Genomic DNA, 17,523 nt, shown 5'->3' on the forward strand with positions numbered 1-17,523 from the left:
TCTAGATAGATATCTTAGTTGCAAAAATAAGGGAGAGCTTGGTTATCTATGTACAAAGACGAAGTAGTCATCATCGGCGAATCCATTCAACAAGTCAGCTAGCTTTCTCCAAACTAACGAGATCTGCTTTCTATCTCGATCGAAACCCAAAACAAAGGTAAAAAACTGAGAAATAAACTCGGATACTGAATTTAACGTCCGAAAAACTCGAATCTTCGCTTATGATCAGGTAGAGTTTGAAGAAATCAGGCAACCTCTGGCAGAGGAAGATTGAGGTCAAGGTTGAGCAGTCTTTGGGTTGAAGACTGGTGGAAATCGACGACGGAGGATGAATCGGAGTTGAAATGGGCTCCCCCACTGCCAGATAAAAGGGTGCAGTCAAGAGACCATTTATTCTTTGGGAAATAAAATGAGCACTTCTAAAACTGACTTTGGAGGAGGAGCAGGTGAAAGATCTTTTGTTCGTTTTTTCATTTCTTCTTTTGGCTTTTTTTTTAATTGAAAACACTAGGTCAGCTTGGTACACAGTTTGGTTCCCAAATCGCTTCTACTTAGCAGAATTGATTGTATCAAATGAGTTTTGCTATGTAAGAGTAAGTTTGCGTACTAATTTACGTATTAATGCTATTATCTTTATATTCTAAATTTAAATTAATATTATTTTTAATAAAATTTATTTTCTAATCAATCATATTGAATTGAGTACACATATTAAACAAAATTACTTATAATTAAATTTTTCCGTACCACATACTTTCTCTATTAATAAGATAAACAATGCACAATTTGTGGTTGATATTTTTCTCAACAATGACGTATGGATGACTGCGCAACACGACATGTATGCTCTTCGGGATCCGTGTTGTATATGCTATGTAGTAGTAGCTTGAATTAATGACTATTTTTGGCAGTTAAAAGACACAATTCGTGAAAATTTTACCGAACAGTTTTTAGGTAATTAAATAACTAAAATGCAATTTAAATTCAAAAATAAGTTGAGATTAATTAAGATAAATTATGAATAGTAATAAAATTTATGAGTTAAAGTTAATGAATAGTAATGAATAATAATGAAATGAGTTGAAATAAATTGAGATGAGTTGAGAATACAAATCAGGCTTAAGAGACCTCTAATAAAAAAATAATAATAATAGATATAATCGTAAAATATATAAATATTATGTAATTTTTTTTTAAAAAAATAAAATTTATTATTAAAAAATTAATTAATTTATTTTTTATATAAAATTTATAATTATTTATTTTTATCAAATAAATTGTGCGGCACTTAACACCCAGTATCATTTATCTAATAATAATTAGAGACGATGGAGATATGGAGAATCTTCAGAGACATTTCTGTATTGTCCTGTGCTTGATCATCAGGCTTAAGATACGTACGGCAATTAGCAAATTGCAGGTTTCTTTCGTTGCAGTAACCTGATGAAAAAAGATCGATACATGCAGTTGTTTCAAACAGTAATATTTTGTATTAAAAAAAAAAAAGCGTTTCTCCACAGAACTTTGGGTGAATGATCTTATGAAAGCAAAGGATCGAGCCTTCAGAGATTTGGTTGGACGCTTAAGAACCGTGAGAGAAAAAGACAGACCGATCGAGAAAGAAATACTGATTTTCTCCCAAACAGAGAAGACATGCACTTTTAGCAGCTAGAAAGTAAGGTCGGTCTGATATAAAAAATCATATCACCTCATCTCATCTCATATCATTATTATAATTTTTTTAAATTTTTATATAAAATATAATAAATAATTTAATTTTTTCAAATCTCAAAATAAAAATAATTTTAATATTTCTAACAATATTTATTCAATTTTCAATAAAACATCTCATTTCATTTTAACTATTTAACCAAAAGAACCCTAAGTTTGGAGTCGGAACTACCGGGTTCTGCCGGTTTGAATGGAATCAGATCCTCATATCTCGCCGGTACTCGGCGCATATCCGTACCCGCCGCCCGATCCAGACAGTGCTGCAGGGCACGCCTTGCCCTTTTCTCTCTATCACAACTGCCACTTTGTCATTGCTTTAGGTGGACAAACCAGCAGGGAATAAGTCCCTCTTTTCTAGTATTATTTATTTATTTTTATTTGTTTAATTAACGATATGAACAGTGGTATTAATTCATTGGAATATACGTTCTGGAAATTTTTAAAATGGGCTCGATCGAGTCGATCCACACACACATACGATCTTTAAATTTAATGCATATATTTTGTTGGGGGCAATTGCTCCATCCATGCATATTTAAAACATATATATGCGTCAATTTTGTATCTAATTTTTTTATAGATAAATATATATGAAGAAATTTATTTATCATCCCGAGAAATCTCATCATCCTATGATGTACTATTAGATCATTGCTTCACAAGTGAAATGTAATAAATAGTCTCCAATTATTTAATGTCATAACATGAGATGATGATCAGGAGATTAAAAGAAATAGAATGATGAGTAGCATTACTCAATATATATATATATATGTAAATGAGATTGTTTCATATCATATAGAGAAATTATTTGTACAAGTTTCAAATAGACAAACATCATACAAGTTCTTATAAAAAAATAGATTTCACTTTAAAAGAATGTAAAAAAAAAAAATATTATTCTTTATTAGTGACATCTATTTTTTTACAAAAGAAAACTTATATATATTGTCTATTTAAAACTTATACCTAATATTATTCTATTATATATATATATATATATATATATATATATATATATATATATATAACATATGATCAAGCAGTACTAAAATATATTTGGTATTGAAAGATGACAGATGACTGCTATGAGTTCTTTAATTCTGCCACAGGATAGATGGCTAACTAGGTGTTTAATTTTTATCTTTAATTAACGGTTGTAGATGATTTATGAAAAGCTCTTAACTGTGCTTAATTTGAGTCTTTTACTTCAGTACTGTATATCTATGGCTTGCTTCTAATGGAAGTGCATGCATGTATGCTCCAGATTGTATTACTGATCTTGGTTGTCACAAAAGGCCAGCGTGGAATTACCAGATCAGTTGTATTTGGATTTTATCCAATTACTTATGAATGCCTATTGTGTTCGTCCATATGCCATTTACGTGAGATATATATAGCTACGTTTAAAAATTATATGCTAAGCAGGGAATTAAAATAAATAAGCCTATTTAATTTTAATTAAAATACTGTAACGTTAAAGCAGATTCCAAGTTTCTATACCCAAGCTCTCGTTCGATATTTATAGAAGATTTAGAAATTAACTGAGGAAAAGGCAGGGTAGTAAAAGTAAAGCATATTTTAATGGAACATTCAAATAGATTATTGTGTTTAAATATTGAATTGAGTTGAGTTGATAAAATATTATTTTTTTATATTATTATTATTTTAAGATTTAAAAAAATTAAATTATTTATTATATTTTATATTAAAATTAAAAAAAATTATAATAATAAGATAAAATAAATTGAATAATCAAACGAATAAAAATCTCCGCACTTAATTCCTTTACAGCTTTCATGGGATGGGAGTAGGTCAAAGCCAGTGACAAACCCGAGGATGCTTTTCGATCATCACCAATATTCATGTGCATGAGCATGATCTGATCGAACGTTGAGAATCCATATGCAAAACCCAAAAAACATGCGCGTAATGGTCACGTCAGAGGCCGAGGGTTCGGTCTTAGGGTCCGACAACAAGGACGGACACAGCCGTCTATTTAAAACCCTCTACCTGTAAAAGCCTGTGCCCATGTCTCCGCCAGCGCCTGAATCATCAAAACGCACCATTTTGCTCCGAAACGGAGTCTCATGATACGGTTCGGTTCTCCTTCAGCGTAGACAAATACAAATACCCATCCGTAGCCGCCTTCCATAGCTGACAATCCCTGCTTTTCACACTTTATAGCTTTTACTGTTTGGAGTAATCCATATTGTCCTTATCTACACCTCGCGCGCTACTCAGTACAGACAACAATCCTTTTGAAGCAAAAACCACGAGAACCTTCACGCACGCGCTGCGACAACTACAGACAAACTCCACTTATTTACCGCTGTTACCCTCTCCTACCCAATTCCTATAAAACCACACCCATTTACACTCCCATCTGGACGGTACCGAAAACCAACGTTTTTCATCGAGTGTTTTTTTTGTTTTCCTTGACCATATCTCTTCTGCGTCCAACGTCTAAAGTTTTTTTTTTTTTTAATCTTTGTTTCACTGCTTCGTAGTCAAATTTAATAGAACAATGCATTACCAAGCTGCTGAGTGCTCGTGGGGTTACTATATGCCGGTGAGGAGCATTGGTCCTGACCCACTGGAACGAGTGGTGCGGCTGGCCTCCGAGAGCGCGGTGGTGATTTTCAGCCTCAGCAGCTGCTGCATGTGCCACGCTGTGAAGAGGCTCTTCTGTGGTATGGGCGTGAACCCGACGGTGTACGAGCTGGACCAGGACCCAAGAGGCAAAGAGATCGAGAGGGCGTTGGTCAGGCTGCTCGGAAACTCTCCCGGTTCTGTGCCTGTGGTTTTCATTGGAGGGAAGCTGATTGGTGCCATGGACCGAGTCATGGCTTCCCACATTAATGGGACCCTAGTCCCACTTCTCAAGGAGGCTGGAGCCCTCTGGCTCTGAGGGTGACAGAACAAGTTAGACCCCAGGAATTTTGAATTTATACATACAGAGGAAAGAAAATGAAGGAGCGGGTTTGATTGTTATGATCTCCAACGTCAGATACATTAGTGTCCTGTTGGCGTTGATTTCCTGCACTAATCTTTGATATAAAGAGCTGATTAATGTCTAACATGTGTAGTACTGGATGTTGCATGGAGTATTAACTATTAATGTGTTTGAAATTTCTCTTTTGTATAGGGGAATGGAAGGTGAAAGTTAAGCTTACATTAACTGACATGGTTTCAATCTTTCTATCTATCGTAGTTGACACCCATATGAAGGGGAAAAAACATCAAAGAGTAAAGAATAAAACAAATTATGTGTGATTTGGGCCAGGAAACTCGTGGCAATGATGGTTGGGATGGTTAAGGAAGATAACTTTTTCCGGCAAAATGTAGTGGTGTCCGTACGCATGGCCCTTCAAGTAGTAATCGAGTCATCTAGTTGTTAATTTTCTTTATAGATGATATGTACGGAGATATAATGAGGTGGACGGTGAGATGATGCCTTCAGCTCTGTAGATGTTTGCCATATTTTATTTTGTGGGAACAGTTAAGAGGCTATACTGTTTAACTATGGATGCATCAACTGTCATGTACCTGTCAAGGGGTTGACTTGGCTTCTTTTAATCTCATTCTCTGCCATTGATTTTAAAAGAAATTACTGCCTTTTTATTACGTTAACACTTAACATTTACCGCTGTTAAGCTAAAATTAAAATATGATACTTCAACTCCATTGTAACCAACATAGCTAACTAAGGGTCAAGCATGGCCCAATTTCCATGGGCTAGCAACAGAAAGAAAGACTGTAAACATTCTCATGTTAAGTATTTAAACATTATGGGCCAATCAATTTCCTTGGACTCGTAGAGAGAGAGAGAGAGAGAGAGAGAGAGAGAGAGCCACTTGAATCATTCCCTCCCACTTGAATCATATTATACTCTGAAAGATAAAGATGTGCCACGTGCCATGTGCTGTCATATATATATTTTTATATTTTATACGATTGGACTGTACAAGTTAGCAAATGAATGCTGCTGTAACATAATCTTATATCATAATTCCTGACCACATTTAGCTCCACAAGAAATTGGTGCCCACAAGTGAAATCTGTACTTGTGCTGGTGGGGCAAAAATAATTCTTTTTTTAGCAAAAGACAACTCACAAAGGACCAGAAAAATCAAATATGATCATTGCAATGTCGTTTGCTGTGTGTTTCATCTCAAATATAAGAGCCAAAATCCACATTTTTGTGGATGAGAATCCGCCAAACTTCCACGCATTTGCGGCTTCAAATACAACTTTAGATGCTTCAAGAAGTGAATGTTTACCCTAGAGCAAAAAGGAGACCAAAATGTAGTGCTAGCCAAGTAAATTGGACAACTCGGAACATGGTCCATCTTACCTTTTATATTCAAACAAGTACAACACGATAGCCTTGCGCTTGTCATCTTGTTTTGATGAAATTATGGGAGCATGTTTGTTGCCACAGACAGAAGGCAAAGAAACAGAAATGAGTCAGAAAGCAAGCAAGCTTCCCTGCAGAAACAACGAAAATTTTCAATCTTCCACAGCAACATGGGCCTCCAAGCTTTGGTGTTCTCCAACATGGGAAATTACAGACCTCCAAATCAAACCCTACAGGTACTAGTTAATCTGCTACAGAGCTATAACCCTTTCACACTCTCTTCCACTGCGCAATCTGCCAAAAACGGTTCTTCACATGTCTTTGTTTGTAGTGAATAGATAAAGCATTTTAGCTCTCTGGTTACAGTTGGTCCTGGCACCCACTACTCACGGGCTCATTATATGCACAGTGATCAGAATTCCTCACCTATATAGTAATGCTTCGGATGCCTTTATGGAGCATCAGTTATACTATTGATGCTTTCTTAGAAGCTTCTTCCCACCTTCTCCAAATTTGGCTCCCATGGATATTGTAGCTTTCCTCCTTTTTGCATCTCTGTTCTTTCATCCAATTTCACTCCTAGCTCAACCACCAAATCCTGTCTCTCGGATCACCGTAGTGGGTGTGGTTTACTGTGATATCTGCTCCAGCAACACTTTCTCTAGGCACAGCTACTTCATGCCAGGTAATTGGGCTCTTAAAACCAAAAACTGGTCTCAAAGTTTCGTACTTCGAATGAAATTCAACTTCCAATTTTTCAAATGTGTGCTTTTGTTGGATTGATTAGGTGCAGATGTTCAATTACAGTGCAAATTCAGAGCAAACTCACCCAAAACCACGGAACAGATCACATTCTCAGTCAACAGAACCACAGATAAACACGGAGTATATACGCTAGAAATACCAACAATCGATGGGGTGAATTGCGTAGAAGGTCTGGCAGTAACATCATTGTGCCAGGCTAGCTTGATAGGGAGCCCATCTTCAGCCTGCAACGTCCCTGGTTTGAAGATCACGTCAAATGTGATATCAGTCAAGTCTAAGCAAGATAATCTCTGCATATACAACTTGAATGCACTGAGTTTCTGGCCATCTAAGAAGAACACTACCTTATGTGGAAATCAGAAGGAATTGCAGAACTCTTTGGACTCCTCAAAGTGCTTTCTTCCATTTTTCCCACCAAGTGGATTCCCTTGGCCCCCTTTACCTCAATTTCCCTTCCCACCACTACCCCCCTCCCTCCATTGCCCTTTCCTCCACTACCACCTTTCTCCTCATTGCCCTTCCCTCCACTTCCTCCTTTTCCATCTTTTCCTTTCCCTCCATTACCATTTCCAAACCCACCATCTTTGCCCTTTCCATTCCCACGATTCCCCCTTTTCCACCTACTACATCTCTTTTTTCCCCTCCGCCTCCACCTGCATTTAATCTAAGAGACCCAAGAACTTGGATACCTCACATCCCTACATTCTCTCCACCTCCACCAACATTTAATCTTGAGGACCCAAGAACTTGGATACCATATGTCCCTCCATCTTCTCCTACTAGCCCTCAAAACCAAATTCCATGATTACAGTTTTACTTCTTCTTTTTTTCGTCTATGTCAAACATAATGTTTGATTATCAATGTTGGAAGACAGATGCATATAAAAATTACAAGATATTTTGCATAATTAGATCGTCAAAACAGATACGAATTTGTTCATGTTATCATCAACCACGCACCTGTGGACGCAGTTTCTCATTTTCGCTTGTGAGTCCCTACCTTCACAACACTATCAAGCAATAAATTTATGGGTAAAATGAACTACCAATGTTTAGCTACATATCAAACCACCCTTCCCAGGAGACAAAATGTAAACCATACGACAGTGTCAATTGCTAGCATGCTCAAGCCGACAAGATACAACTATACACTTTCCTCTGACAGTTGTTTTATTTATAATTTAGCTATTTGCATTTCTTGAGTTTTTTGTTACAAACAAAGATGCCCAGAGACTTTTCCCATGATTTTCTAACACAGGCCAAGGCTGGCGACTTGCGAGAGGCTGTTACCGTTGTGCCTCGAAACCGAAAAGTCTCATTTTAACTAAAACTCCTTTTGGGTCTGAAGACCATAAATTGGCCCTATGGGGGGAAACATTCAAGTGCCAGAGCTTTGAATGGGCCAAGGCCCATGAATGTCTTGGTTAAGTATTTTTTTTTTTGAAGAAACTTTCTCGTTTAAGTTGAGTCATGAGTGGCCATCCAACGTATTTCGGCGGTAGCAAAAACACCATTCGTTGAACTAATCATGTATTCGTGTCCTAACCTTTCATATGGTTGATGTGGACCTTTGAGGTTGATTATTTATAACAAGTATTTTAATTTTTAACTTTGAGTACTTCTATCCAAACCACCTTCTCCATTTTATTGGCATGACAAGGTTTAATTTGTAAGAGATTTTAATTTTAAAATTTTCTAATAAATCAAGTCTTGTCATATCAATAACATGAAAGATTTTAATTTTAAATTTTTCTTTATCTTCAAAGTGTTGTAATCTGATAATTTACTCCCTTTTTTTTTTCTGGCTTCTCATATTTCGAATAATTAAGGTAAAAAAAAGAGTAAAAGCATAGTTTAAAGTACAAAAAAATCTAATAATTCATGCAAAATATAATATCGTTTGTATCAACAAAAATAGCTTCCTAATAGCATCTAAAAAGTTTATACATGCATGTACGAGGGGTTTGTGCTCCATATATATACATCAAATTTAAGGTGGAACACAACCTCTTTTATATTCTTATCACAAACCATATGAACGCACTACTCTATCTGTGAGGCAACAGTGTATTGATCATCAAGGCTGGTCAGAGACATAAGCTAATTCTGCTCCAGCCTCCAGTATTCCTAATTTTGATTGCAGCTTTAATCCTTCCTGCCTTCTTCCAGCCGATTCACCTTGTCAAGCAGGAAATCAATAGTCGTGGATGCATCCTACAGCATATAAATTACTTCATTAATTAGCAAAAGAAACATTTTCATTGCGTTATGATCTACAGATTGCTAAAACTTTGCTAACCTTCAAACTTTTCCTCAATTTCTCCTCCAGTGCATCTCGGCGGCCCCTTTCTTCAGAGATCATATCAACCAGAACTACTTGCTCTTTATCCAGCTCCTCTATTTGTTGTTGTTTCTCTTGAAGCTGATAACAATTCAATTGATATTTTCATCAATAACATGCAATTCTGACCAACTTGCATAAGCAAGCAGTAAGGTGTAATCAACTTGGCTGCCAATCCTAGCCATTCTTTGGATAAATGATTCTAAAAATAAAAAATAAAAAATCCACTGTTTGCTTACTTGAATTTCAAGTGCTTTACACTTCTTTCTTTCCTGCTGTAAATTGGATTGCAACTCAGTCACCTGTAGTTCCATCAATCTGGCAAAGAAAAAGGATAAAATTTCAAAGCTGGTTATAAATGGAAACACAAATGGCAACAGTCGAGCAATATGAGCTCGTAGAATCTAACAATACCAATAATACAACCTTTTGTCAGATTCGTTATCATCTTCGTCCAACTTGATTACAATCTTTGAATTACTGTCAGGGTTACGTGTCGAACTTCGCTTATGGCAGCTACCTTTGAATCTGAACGTGGTGGTGCTTCATGCAAAACTCCATCTTCAATTGCACGATCTCGGGGTCGGGATCTTTTATTTGCGCCTGAAGTGGACTTCCTTCTCTTAGATTCCAAAGCTTCTTTATCTGGACGTCGTCTTGGAGCATAACCGATTTCCTGGCAATTTGTAGACCTAAGAAAAGTAGTTCTTAGAGATTAGATTGTTCATCTCCTCCTAGATTTTCTGAAGGTATGGACACGGTAGAAGAAAACAAACCAGAAATTCTTTTGCATCAACACCAATCGTTGCTCGAGTCTTGAAAGCACAAGCGTTCGCTCGAAGCCCTGTTTATCATGAGCTGGTTCAACAAAATTAGCTTCCAATACACCTGTGTTGCATAAGAGGGCATAACAAGAGTGAATTCGAATTAATGACGACATTAAAACTACTCCTGACAATGTCACAAACACTACTAGATTCTGGGATTTCAGTCTGAGAAGAAACAATACCAATAACTCCGCGACCATCACTCCCGGCAGCATTCCAAACCCTCCAGAATGGCTGGCAAAGATAGAGGACATTTGCGCGTCAAAGAACATAATAAAAGAGAATATAAAGTTAAAACATGACAAGAATGCAATAAAAAAAACTTATTTTATTATACATTAGAAATCCAGCAGGATGAAACTTTACTTGTTCCCTTTATCAATCATGGCAACCATTAAAACTGCCGCTACTTCTAATTTAATGCAGAACCACCAGGTCTAAGGTGAAATAGTCATAAAATATCACTGGCAAAAGTTTTTATTTTTCTCATGAATTCGTAATTATGGATGGAAAGAAACTAGAATCTGGACATCTAGAAAGGATGGGTCCAAAAATATTACTCTGTACAAGCTGAAATAGTTCTATTCAATTTACAGTCAATCGACACATACAAAAGGATCCACCCCCATGAATCATGACAGGAAGGGTTAGTCTCAACCATTTTTGCTTGATTCATCAATGGGAAGAATGCTATAATACAGTACGTGATGTACAAAGAACAAGAAAAACAAACCTGGATTAATCTGTTCTTGTGATAAACATTGAACCCCTGAACATCAATATGATATTTTGCATCTTTTACAAATCCAATAGTCACATCGGCAACCATCTGTTTACAGCAATAAGAACAAAAACAGGTTACAATAGTGGAAGGCGGACAACTATGCTAAATAAGTACTCAAATATTAAATATTAGCATTACATTTGAAGCTCCTGGCATTATCTCTGGATTATACTGAGGTTTGTATGTTATCTTCTGTGATAACATCATGTCACTCACTATGCTATGATGTTGAACATCTTGCCCACGCAGAATAATTCTGAAGTTAGAAGGAAGTCTGAGATAAAGAATTGATGCGTAACTCTGGCAGGTACAAGATCAGAAGATGTTGTCAGTAACTGTAGCAGGAAACTAGAGACTTGTACTGATAACTTCAACTTCTTAAACAAAAAAAAAGCAGTTCCTACCAATAACCAATTAGCTTTGCTCAAACAAAATATACTAAGAGCCCTATATAATCCGACACTCAGGCTACAAACTAACAAACAAAGACTGCAGCTAAACCAACAAGAAAATTACTCCATTAGCTAAATTAAAAGACAAATAGGGATGTATATTCGATCTGCAAAGGGGCCTGACTTTCTTCCCAACCTGTAACAGCCCATGCTTATATATACTTTAGACAACCATCATCTAACAACGTGTAACACATTGAATTTTCACATTTAGGGATGAAAATCGCCACGACAGAAATTAATCCCTTTGGAATGCCAGTTACTTCTGCAATTTGATAGTACAATTTGGAAACTAACCTGGAAGATTATGTCCAGAGTTCAAGGGTATCGACAAAACTAAAAATTATTATGAAACAGTTCAAATGGTATATATAGATTACACATTGACAGATCTTTCTAAGACCCTTTTCCAAAAAGTACTTGCCAATAAGAAAACCATGCTAGTAAAATCAAGACAATATGAGATTTAGCACAACGACATTTACGCATACACTAAGATGAGTTAAGAAGGGGATGTCGATAAGCACAACAACATTTCGTATTAAACTCGAGCAAGAAATTTACACATACCCTTAGTGAATGTCGATAAGTTAAGAAGTGCCTAGAGTTTGGATATCTTTTTGCCATTTGTATGCTCTTTTCATCTCGGTTATTTCCTTTAAGTTGAATATCCTGTTATGTCAAATATTATACATGTTCAGCACTATAGAACTGCATAAACAACCTTTAAAGTTTGAATGAATTTTGGAAGAAATAAAATGCGCAAATGAAAAGGAAGAGGGTTAGAAACTTACATGTTGATCAGTGTCTAAATCAAGTTCCAGACTTCCTCCATCATCTTCCCAAAGATTGTATATTATTATACGCGTACCACAATGTTTCAGGAAATCGAACTACGTGGTAGAGAATGAGAAAACGAGATAAAATGATGATGAGACATACAACTATAAAATGAGGATCCCATCAAATATGAAAAAGAAAAAAAACAAGTTAACGCACAACTCAGTTATAGCCCAACAACTCAGTTATAACGCACAACTCAGTTATAGCTCTACACCGGTGACGGAAACGCACAACTCAGTTATAGCCCAACAAATCACGGTACAATTCAGAACAGAGAGAAGAAATGTTGCTGCAATCATTAGGACTCTGATTTTCAATTCACGCACATACATAGAAACAGATCTAAAACATGAAGCCCTGGCGTACTCAATCTTATCAGAGCATACTCAAAATTTCGTGTTCCATAAGAGAAAGCAGCCTCATAAGAGGGAGCTACTATTATAATATTCAAGCAAGTCCTAAGTTGTACTAAAAGTGAAAGTCAGTAGTAACGGAACATTTCTCCTTTGTAAGAAATCCCCTGGCCATTATGTTTGGTAACCCCCCCCCCCCCCCCCCCCCCCCCCCCCCCCCCCCCGCCTTCTTTTTTTCCATTTTCCTCACTTTGATAAAAGTAGACCAAATATCTATCAAACAAAGACTAAAATGGATAAAATTGTAGTAAACACAAGAAGACTCACCTGCTTAAGAAGATCTTCTTCACTTTCATAAGGTGACCACTGCACTATGGTTGCTAAATTCCTATTCCAGTCATTTAGTGAAAATCGTATCATCTTGTTCCACCGCTGTCCTGTATGCTCGTAATCAATCTTGTCATTCCAAATAAAAAATCAGTGATACAAGAGGATAGTCCAATGCGGATGTTCTAGAAGTGATAATTACAAAGCATCCTGAAGAATGTTAACCAAAATAATTTGCTCTGGAAACCCCTCAAAACAAGTATATACGCACAATAATCATAAAAGGTGTTCTTACCATTGGGACCACAATATCTTCCTTTTTAGTACCCCTCAGGAATGTGTAGGATAGCATTCCAATGCTTTGTGTGAGGCTAAACCAATAAATACAAACAAATTAGTTTTGAAGTCGACGTGCAAACAAAGTCAAACCATTTGCAAGAACTCATAGAAAGCAATAATTATGTTCTTCAGCAACTTTCCTTATTGCAATTACGGTGAAATATATTTGTCAAACGATTAAAGACGGTTACTATATACATGTAGCCCATAAATATACCGAGAACAGAATAAGAAAGCCAAAAACCAAAGGATCTTATACCTTTGTCCATCAATCCCTAGACAGCGTGAAAACACAATAACATCTGCTCCTAGCCTCATTGTACTCGTCTTAAACCCATTTCCATCTGGAAGAGAGTTGGGAAAATGTAAGTAAAGATTCTAGTTTTCGGCAGGAGTACGTACTGTTTCGAGAGCCAATTATTTCTACATAAGATTTGTGAGTATGATCCTTTGAAAGTGATTAAAGATCGCTCACATTGACCAATGGTGTTGGCAATTTTGCTTTTTGCAGAATAGCCCAGAGACATGCACTGCCTCATTTTATCAGGAGTCATTCCACCACCATTATCTGCAGCCAAAACGATGAAACCCAATAAATTCTAATAAATCAGGATACTAAATTCGAAATAAATGAAAGGAAAGAGAAGCCAAACGATCTTCCCGAGCATTTTTCAACATTATTAGAGCAAGACGAAGAATATAAACAAAGAACCTCCAGAAACCAATCGAAACGAAAAAAAAAGCAAACAATATAAAAGCTACTTATGTACGTACGTACCTTCTACTAGCAACATTTTAGTACCATCTTTCTTGTTTCCCAGCACATCTACGAGAACATATGTAGCTCCATTACAGACCTGACCAATTACAAGTTGATCAGGAAATAAATGAAGAGATGACAATCAATCTGATATTTCTTTTTTATTTTTTGAAGTTATAAAAAATGTAAATACCTCGTCTAGAGAATTATCTAGAAGCTCCGCAAAAGCTGTGCAATTAAGATCAGCGGTCAGTAAATTCTTCTATGCATAACCTTCTTTAATATCCAGGGAGAAAAAGAAGAGAGGAAATAAAAAGGGACAAACAGGAAAGGAAATAATTTAACATATTCACGCTGTAACGACTATCTATATATTATATGTACCTCCCAGAGCCCATTTATGGCTGGTCGCATTTGAATGCAGAAACTTAGGATGGACCCTGACGTGATCCATGCCCACTGCAAAATATTAAATAAAATAAGTTCAAAATATACTTAAAATTAAACAGATTAGTACATTTAGCTGTAGCAATTCCTTGTTACATAAGACCGCAAAGTAGATCATACAAGAGCCAAAGTGGTGGAATTCTCAATCCCATGATAGGGTAGAAACTGAAGAATCCGAACTAACAAAAAAATGTATGATTGATCGTCACTTTTTCATAATTAAACTTAATTCTTTAATCAAGAAGTCAGTTCAATTTGGTGAGTAATAAATAATATTTGTATTTTCACATCATGAACTTGATTCGCTTTATCATGATCATAGGCAATTCAACAGTATAACAAGATGAACAGTTCCCAGTATCTTCCTTCTTTTTCTTTTTGGGAAAGCATGGTGCTTCAAGATGCATTATCGCCATGATCATATTCTCATTAAAAAAAAGGGCATATTATATATATAATTTTCATGTTTGAATGCAACGTGCATGCGAAATTAATATATATAATCTACGTGCATTCCCGTACGTAGATATGAAACAGGTAAAAGAAACAAGAACAAGAAAGGCATAGAAAGAAAAACACGACAACAATATAACAAATAATTTTGGCAATGAAAACAAAGCATGCACTAACAATATTTACCAGAAGTAGTCAAAGCTGCATCGCCACCTTCACTGATTTCATAATCCCCGGCTTTCCAAAACTGCTTACAGCTGCCAACAACTGGACGTATTGCTTCCCTACCATCCACCACCATATTAACCGGATAAATCGCCGACACCGGCGAAGCCTCTGTCACAGGCAAAGGCTCCTCAAACTTCACGAGCGGCCAAGCTGGGGCGAGTAAATCACAAGGTAAAGCGGCGTCGTTGGGGTCTTCGATATCGGAAGAACCGCTTGAACTACTGTCAATCATATTGTTTGAGAGAAGTTGCGGAAGTCGATCATTTAGGCTCGGGAGGGGATGATTACATTCGGGGACTTCTTGCTTGACGACAGAGTCCATGGTTAGGGACGGTGAAGGTTGGGACGGCTGGGGATGGGGTTAGGGTTTTGTTCGAGGGTTTTCAGAGAACAAGCAATTAGGATAAGAAGAAAGGGTTACAATGGGGTAGCATGATCGTAAGAGCGCATAAGAAGTGGCGCGAGGATTATATATAGTCGGGCTTAGAGTCGGTGTCCTTCTTTCTCGCTCGTCGGTTTTGGAGTTCGTTTATACTGGGGAACGTGCCAATGCCAAGCTGGAATATATATGTTTGGCGCCTATTTTGGAATGTTGAGAATATTTTGGGAAAGGAGATAGGAAACCTAAATACATTATTTTTTAAAAAAAAATAAATCTTGTATCAGCTGGATTTGTGAAGATGGATATATATAAATTTAAAAAGTTGTTTGAACATAAATTTTTAAAAGTAATTTTATTTGAAAATTTATAAAAGTTATTTTGGTTTTCATGTTTGGGTGAAAAGTTGAAATAGTGTATTCTTTTAGCCTATCAAATAAGGATTGTTTTTTGTTTCAAGTCCCTCCTTATTTTATTAAATAAAATAAAATAACTACAAATATTTTAAGTTAATAACTTTCCATTTAAAGATAATAGAGTCTTTTAGTTTTCTTAACACATTTATTTTTTATATCCTCAATTTATGTATGGGTTCATAATTTTTATGAATTTTAAAGGAATTTAAAGACTATCAATTATGATTTTTGATGGCCAAAATTATTTTGATATGCGTTGTGTTTAGTCTTTATCTTCACTTAAGGAAATTCTTTTAAGGTCTCGTTTGAATTTAAAACCCACCTCAATTCATTTAATCTCATATTATAACTTTCTCAAATTTCCATACAAAATATAATAAACAATTCAACTTTTTCAAATTTCAAAACAACTTTTTTAAATTTCCACACAAAATATAATAAACAATTCAATTTTTATTCTACTATTTACAAACTATCTCAACTCATTTCTGAATCCAAACCACTCATTTTCAAATAAATTAGGCATAGCAAGGGGAGCCTCAACCCCACCCTCTGAGGGCGGGTACCCTTCCAGCCACCCCATACAACACTACATTTTTTTACAAAAAGGTATAACAAAATCGCACGAGACAAAGTTAAAGATCTTACAAATCCAAATGAAAACAAAAATTAAACAAACATATAGATCAAACCAAATAAACTTACAAAATTACATATTAAATCAAACAAATAAACAAAACCAAGTTGTAATTGGTCAATCACATAGATCTCTAGATATGTACTGCATAGACCACGGGCTATGGCCAAAGTCATGGGTCATACAAATCTTTGTATATGTAGTTAGATCTTTTAGAGATCTGTGGGTAAATGTGTATGGCCCATAGTCGTGCTTAGGGGTGTAATCGGTCCAGTTCGATTCGGTTTTGGATAAAATTTAGGACCGAATCGGTATGTACCGGTTTTGTATTTTCCAAAACCGATTACGTACCGGTTACCCTCCTAAACCGGTATCTCTAATTTTATCGGTTTCCGGTCTGGTTTTCTGGTTTTTTAAAATGTAAGTTTGTCATTAAAAAAAAAATTTTTTTAATAATAATAAAAAAAAAAAAAAAAAAAAAAAAAAAAAAAAAAAAACTGCTTCAAAAAATCTATTCTAAAAACCTGTTTCTATTACAAAATCTACACTACTAAAAAAATCTGTTTTAGTAAAAAAATTAGTATTAGTTATAAACTTATATATTAGTATAGCTATATAATATATTAGACTATATAATAGTATTAATATTATACTATTAGTATAGTTATATATTAGTATTAGTTATAAACTTATATATTAATATAACTATATAATATATTAGACTATATAATAGTATTAATATTATAATATTAGTATAGTTATATATTAGTATTAGTCATAAACTTATATATTAGTATAGGTATATAATATATTAGACTATATATAATATAATTTAATATATATATTTTATGTTTAAAGCATATGATCAATTAAATTTTCATCTTCAAGATTAAACTTTTATTTTATAAATTATAATAACATTATCTTATATATAATTATATTAATAACATATAATCAAACAAATTATAAATGTTCATATTTAAGCTTAATATTTTATGTTATAATTTATAAATTATAATAAAAAATTATTTCATATATGATATATAATTATATATATTATATATAAAATATTAATTTTTTT

At 35.1% G+C, this 17,523-nt stretch overlaps 3 protein-coding genes across 3 annotated transcripts; 2 read left to right on the top strand and 1 right to left on the bottom strand.

The window, feature by feature from the left end:
* The first annotated feature begins 4,039 nt into the window (after nucleotides 1-4,039).
* On the top strand, nucleotides 4,040-4,912 carry LOC121254104 (glutaredoxin-C1-like). The gene has a single exon (XM_041154066.1). It carries the CDS (start codon nucleotides 4,259-4,261, stop codon nucleotides 4,640-4,642), a length of 384 nt encoding a protein of 127 aa, XP_041010000.1. The 5' UTR covers nucleotides 4,040-4,258; the 3' UTR covers nucleotides 4,643-4,912.
* A 1,135-nt stretch (nucleotides 4,913-6,047) lies between these two features.
* LOC121256375 lies at nucleotides 6,048-7,764 on the top strand. Its single transcript, XM_041157152.1, has 2 exons — nucleotides 6,048-6,776; nucleotides 6,879-7,764. Exons 1-2 carry the CDS (start codon nucleotides 6,614-6,616, stop codon nucleotides 7,517-7,519), a joined length of 804 nt encoding a protein of 267 aa, XP_041013086.1. The 5' UTR covers nucleotides 6,048-6,613; the 3' UTR covers nucleotides 7,520-7,764.
* Nucleotides 7,765-8,728: 964 nt separating this feature from the next.
* LOC121254997 (protein MICRORCHIDIA 7-like) lies at nucleotides 8,729-14,341 on the bottom strand. The gene is made up of 17 exons (XM_041155294.1): nucleotides 14,267-14,341; nucleotides 14,076-14,110; nucleotides 13,901-13,979; nucleotides 13,598-13,690; nucleotides 13,382-13,466; nucleotides 13,079-13,154; nucleotides 12,784-12,912; nucleotides 12,055-12,153; nucleotides 11,831-11,932; nucleotides 10,947-11,108; nucleotides 10,758-10,853; nucleotides 10,207-10,258; nucleotides 9,974-10,085; nucleotides 9,662-9,889; nucleotides 9,437-9,545; nucleotides 9,156-9,278; nucleotides 8,729-9,070 (listed from the first exon to the last, which is right to left on the bottom strand). Exons 1-17 carry the CDS (start codon nucleotides 14,334-14,336, stop codon nucleotides 9,002-9,004), a joined length of 1,719 nt encoding a protein of 572 aa, XP_041011228.1. The 5' UTR covers nucleotides 14,337-14,341; the 3' UTR covers nucleotides 8,729-9,001.
* Nucleotides 14,342-17,523: the final 3,182 nt, after the last annotated feature.

This window comes from Juglans microcarpa x Juglans regia, chromosome 3D (genome assembly GCF_004785595.1).
Source record: "Juglans microcarpa x Juglans regia isolate MS1-56 chromosome 3D, Jm3101_v1.0, whole genome shotgun sequence".
In the NCBI taxonomy this organism is placed as follows: Eukaryota; Viridiplantae; Streptophyta; class Magnoliopsida; order Fagales; family Juglandaceae; genus Juglans; species Juglans microcarpa x Juglans regia.

What these genes read in the sequence shown, in the direction of transcription:
- LOC121256375 (XM_041157152.1), top strand. Translation starts at nt 6,614, where the DNA reads ATGGATATTGTAGCTTTCCTCCTTTTTGCATCTCTGTTCTTTCATCCA. An exon ending in GCACAGCTACTTCATGCCAG is followed by an intron (nt 6,777 to 6,878) that starts GTAATTGGGCTC and finishes TGGATTGATTAG; the next exon opens with GTGCAGATGTTCAATTACAG.
- LOC121254997 (XM_041155294.1), bottom strand. Translation starts at nt 14,336, where the DNA reads ATGGATCACGTCAGGGTCCATCCTAAGTTTCTGCATTCAAATGCGACC. An exon ending in TGCCAACACCATTGGTCAAT is followed by an intron (nt 13,467 to 13,597) that starts GTGAGCGATCTT and finishes ACTCTCTTCCAG; the next exon opens with ATGGAAATGGGTTTAAGACG. An exon ending in AATTGAGGAAAAGTTTGAAG is followed by an intron (nt 9,071 to 9,155) that starts GTTAGCAAAGTT and finishes TATATGCTGTAG; the next exon opens with GATGCATCCACGACTATTGA.
- LOC121254104 (XM_041154066.1), top strand. Translation starts at nt 4,259, where the DNA reads ATGCATTACCAAGCTGCTGAGTGCTCGTGGGGTTACTATATGCCGGTG.